The following is a 5,000-nucleotide window of genomic DNA, read 5'->3' as shown; positions in this document are numbered from 1 at the left end:
ATCATGGGAAACTGAGCCTTTTCTACAGCTCCACACGCGATGATTTTTTTTCCGCTTGCTTTCCTGTTTTTTCCTTTTCTCCCACTTTGTGCAAACGTTCCGTGTCCACACAGATTTCCGTCAGCGCTATGATCCGGCTCACCCTCCAGCGTGTTAACTCGGAAAATATTGTCACGTCAGGGCCGACACTCCTGATACTCTGTCCCGGCGGGCGACGATAAAGTGCGGACGCGGCCCTGTTGTTTGTTGACCTTTTTGGGTTTCCTGATGCCCGGCTCTGTTGTTACTGATCTGTGTCATTGTGACGGGAGTCGTCTCTGTGCGCTCACCTCCAGGGCTCTGAGCTCTGAGCAGAGAGAGAGAGAGACACCGCTGCACTTCCACTGTCACCCACAGCAGAACCAAAAGGCCTGTGACAGAGTGACACACACACACACACACACACACACACACACACACACACACACACACAGAGACACACTCACACACACACACACACACTCACACACACTCACACACAGAGAGACACACACACACACACTGACAGATACAGACACACACACATACACACACACACACACACACACACACACACACACACACACACACACTCACAGATACAGACACATAAATACACATACACACGCACAGATACAGACACATACAGTAGGCACACACACGTACACTCACACACTGACCCAACAAGCCTCCAGCTAGTTAGTCATTACAGTGCCATGTGACACACGGTGTGACTGAAATGCCTCACATTTTGAGTAATCTCCAACATAACAATCACCCAGACAAGCAGTCAATGTATTCACTTCACACAATTCCCAGCTTCCCAACAGCTTGATCAGGAAAAGTCCCTCAGCACATGTAGCGAATGCTGAAATCGGTTGCAATTCCGGAGCCCCGGCATTCTTCCCCCGCTCCTCCGGAGCTACCTAGCGCTCCTCTCTCTCCTGCTGTAATCCGGCGAGGAACACAGGGGTGTCTGTGTAAGGGCTGTTCTCCTGACAGTCCCATTCATTTCCACTGGCCTCTGTGGAGGGGCCCAGCTCACGTGAGAGTCAGTCTACAGCTGCTCCTGCTGCTCCCGCCGCTGCTGTTGCTGCCATGGCGAAGAATAAGACCCAGACACACACCTGCCCCCGCCTAAGTCTGTCTTTTGTTCTTTCTTTAGTTCCTTCTTTCTTTCTTGATACTTTTCTCATATTCTCTCTCTTCGTTCCTCATTTTTCTATTATTCCCTCAGTCTTTCAGTCTCCCATTTTCTCATTCTTTTCACGTCTCACTCCTTCTCTTGTCTCTCATCCCTCCATCTCTCTCTGTGGACAGCCATGGCCTCCTCCAGGGGCTGCCAGCAGGAGGAGATTAATTGGGCATTGTGCTGGAACGGAAGTGATTACAAACCCAGACCCCTCCCCCGTTGTCCATTAACACAGTGGAAGTTGCCCCAGAGACAGTCCACTCAAGTGTTTCACAACTGGGCTCTGCCTCCACTCCTCTCTCTCTCGTTCTCTCTCTTGCTCTCTCTCCCTCCACTCCCCTCTTTTTCTCTCTCTCTCTCTCTTGCCCCTCTCTCTCTGACTCCTTCTGCTCTCTCCTTCTAAAGTCTTCTACTTTCTCCCGACTCTTTCTCTCTCCATCTGTTCCTATCGCTTGTCCTCCATTTTGTTTGCTCCCCCCATCTCTCTCTCCCCCCCTCCCTCTCTCCTCCTCCTCCTCCTCTTCTCTGTCTCTCACTCTTCTCCATCTGTGGACGTGGCTTAAGCCAGAGGAGGACTGGCGGAGGCTCTTGGGGGGGCTCTTGAGTGCATTCCAGTGAGATGAGCCCTGTTGACAGATATGGCTGCCACGCTCCCAGGCTCCCTCGGCTCCCTCGGCTCCCCTGGCCTGCCCCCCCCTCCATCCGCCAGGACGGAGCAGCACGCGGGCGAAGTTCGGCAGCCGGCGGGGGTCGAGAGGTGTCGGCGCATGGGATGGATGGGCGGCGGCTCGTCGGCCAGAGCCCTCCGAGCGTTGGCGGCGCCTCGGCGGTCATTTGGATGTAGTAGCCGCCGAGGGTGGGGGAGAGAAATGTGTTGGAGAGAGGCGTGTAGGAAAATAAATTAGTGTCTGAAAGTGTTTCCTTTTTATGCTTGGTATTTTGTGAGTTGATTCGTGTCGCTTGTTTGATGGAAAACTCACAGCGGGGTGTTATTTAAAACAAGGCTTTAAAGGGGTCATCTCGCCGTCCTTCAGCAGTCCATCACACCGCTGATGTCCATTAGGGTGAGGCCGGACTGCGTCTCATGAGGGAGATATGGCCGGCCACACGTCAACACTAACAGCCTCTGAATGATACAGCGGTGTGTGTGCTGATGGGCACTCAGACGCCAGTATCGGTCAGCGGCGCGGGCACTTGATGCTTCGCCGATGGTGATGGAGCCGTGGCGCTCACTTCCTGTTTGGGTTTTAATATGCTGCAGGTGTCTGTGGCCGTGTGGACGCCATTAGTCTAACAGTTCCAGCCAATGCAGCAGACCACAGGGGACTGGACTAGACTGGACTTGACTGGAGCAGAGAGGAGGACGATGGGAGGAAGACTTTGGGGGTGTGGGAGGGCTAGAGGATGGGGTGGGGGGGGCAATAGTGATGGAGAAGGAGAGAGCAGGGCAGATAGAATATTAGAGAGAGAAAGGAAAAGAGATATAGAGAGAGGGAGAGAGAGGGAGAGAGAGAGAGGGGTAGTGCTGGGTTGGGGTAATTGACCTGTCACTATTGTGACTCCCCAGTCAGCCCGCGGAGGAAATGAGAAAAGCGTTTTCCGCAATGTTATTTCTCCAGCCATGTGCCTGGTGCCGCTGTTGTTGTTTATCTCATTGCGCGGAGAGCAGGTTCTCAGTGTGGGCTGGACCGCAGCCGGCCCTGGTCTCTCCGTCTACAAAGACAAATGGCCTCGTCTCCGAGCCTCCAGCCTGCCCACAAACAGGGGATTTGAACGACGGGGCATTGGTCATATGTGGACGCTTGTGACGGTTATTGTGTTTTATAAGACACTCAAGCGCTCCATCCTCCGACAAGTTCCTCCAACAATGTAGCGTTTTTTGCCCCTCTTTTTTCATTTTCCTTCTTTTTTTTCTTTTCTTAGGTACATGCCAACCTAAGCACCTCCCAGCATGCATTGCGTGCAATGAACCTGTCAGTGGAAGGGAGATATTCATGCATCTACAGTACCTCTCTCGCTCTCTCTCTCTCTCTCTCTCTCTCTCTCTCTCTCTCTCTCTCTCTCTCTCTCTCTCTCTCGCTCTCTCTCTCTGTCCAAAAAAAAAAAAATCAATGCTTGCACTCAGTCCAAAAACACAGGCCCCAGCCTTTTAAGCCAGGGGGGTATTGGATGGTAGTGAAAATTCTCACTGTATCAGTGTCAGAGGCCTGCCCAGTCCTCAGCTAAATCCGCTTCTAATGAACTCCTGTCGGCCCCGGCGCTGGTGCAGGAGCTAAGCCGACCCTCCTTAAGACAACCGCCCTCTTCTAATGTCAACCAGCTGCGCTATCAGCATGCTAGTGGCTAATATCAGTGTTTACTGGTGCCGAGTGATGGCATGAGATGTGATGAGTGTGTGTGTGTGCGTGTGTGTGTATACGTGCGTGTGAGTGTGTGTGAGTGTGTGTTTGCATGTTTGTGAGCGAGTGTGTGTGCATGTGTGCATCTAAGTCTACAGTGTGTGTGTGTGTGTGTGTGTGTGTGTGTGAGAGAGAGAGTGAGAGAGAGTAGGGCATTGTCTAGGTGTAGTAAGTTTGTAATATCTCTACAGGATTCCGTTGCCTCATTGGTTCTCTGGGGGCCTTTTATGCTTTTTCTTGCTGCTCACGGTTACTCTTCTCGGTTGCTCTTCTCTTTTTTTTGCTTTTTAATAAAACTAGTGGGACTTTATTACAGCTGAAATTGAAAGAATTAAGACTAATTCTTTCAATTTCATTTTTAATAAAAACCCCTTTATTGGCATGACTGTCGGTGATTTTTCACAGGGAGACGCTGAAACAAACTAAAGCACAGCAGAATTTGATTACTGTTAACTCTCTCATTCTCCTCTCTCTTCCTCTCTTTCTCTCTCTCTCTCTCTCTCTCTCTCTCTCTCTCTCTCTCTCTCTCTCTCTGTCTCATCCTCAGCTCCGAGTGCTCCCCCCCAGCAGGTGACAGTTCTGACGGTGGGGAACCAGAACAGCACCTCCATCAGCATCTCCTGGGACCCCCCTCCTCCCGACCATCAGAATGGTATCATCCAGGAGTACAAAGTAGGCCTCCCCCACTGATCTGCTCCCTCTGTTCTCTCTCTCTCCCTCTGTTCTCTCTCTCTATCTCTCCCTCACGCTGCCTGTCAGGAGCACTCCTCCTATGTCTGCCTCTCTAGTGCTTTGTTTTTCTCCCCACTCCTCTTTCATTCTGTCTGCTCGTCTCTGTGTATGTCTGCCTTTTTCTACTTTGCTTCTCTACATCCCCTTTTCTTTTCTCTTTCACTGTGTATCCTCAATCTTTCTCTCTCTGTGTGTGTCTCTCTCTCTCCCTCTCCCTCTCTCTTAATTCAATTCAATTTCAATTCATAGTTTTATTGGCATGACTGTAAGTGTTACAACAATGTTGCCAAAGTAGTAATTACATCAAAGGATTAGCCATAGATATTATTAATAATAATTTCTCTCTCTGTCTCAGATCTGGTGTTTGGGAAATGAGACGCGTTTCCACGTGAACAAGACGGTGGACGCGGCCATCCGCTCGGTGGTGGTGGGGGGACTGCAGGGCGGGGTGATGTACCGCGTGGAGGTGGCGGCCAGCACCAGTGCCGGGGTGGGCGTCCACAGCGAGCCCCAGTCCATCGTCATCGGTGACAGGCTACAACACGGTTTGTACTGCACCAAGAGAGACACACTTGCACCAGAAAGACTTTCATTTAAAAAAATATAAAACATTCCATATCAGTAATGCATCCAAAGACTATAGCATAATATTGTAAATA

The 5,000-nt window shown here is 50.8% G+C and overlaps 1 protein-coding gene across 1 annotated transcript in view; it reads left to right on the top strand.

The window, feature by feature from the left end:
• Positions 1-5,000, top strand: part of robo2 (roundabout, axon guidance receptor, homolog 2 (Drosophila)) — a 61,427-nt gene that overhangs the window by 14,363 nt on the left and 42,064 nt on the right. Inside the window, exons 10-11 of the mRNA XM_062553120.1 lie at positions 4,157-4,281; positions 4,697-4,886. Of these exons, the coding sequence (XP_062409104.1) occupies positions 4,157-4,281; positions 4,697-4,886 (315 nt within the window). The remainder of the gene's footprint in view (positions 1-4,156; positions 4,282-4,696; positions 4,887-5,000) is intronic.

The sequence above is a fragment of the Sardina pilchardus genome, chromosome 13 (genome assembly GCF_963854185.1).
Source record: "Sardina pilchardus chromosome 13, fSarPil1.1, whole genome shotgun sequence".
NCBI classification, from domain to species: domain Eukaryota; kingdom Metazoa; phylum Chordata; class Actinopteri; order Clupeiformes; family Clupeidae; genus Sardina; species Sardina pilchardus.
The sequence above is the reverse complement of the archived record's forward strand: the minus strand, read 5'-3'. Positions and strand labels throughout refer to the sequence as shown.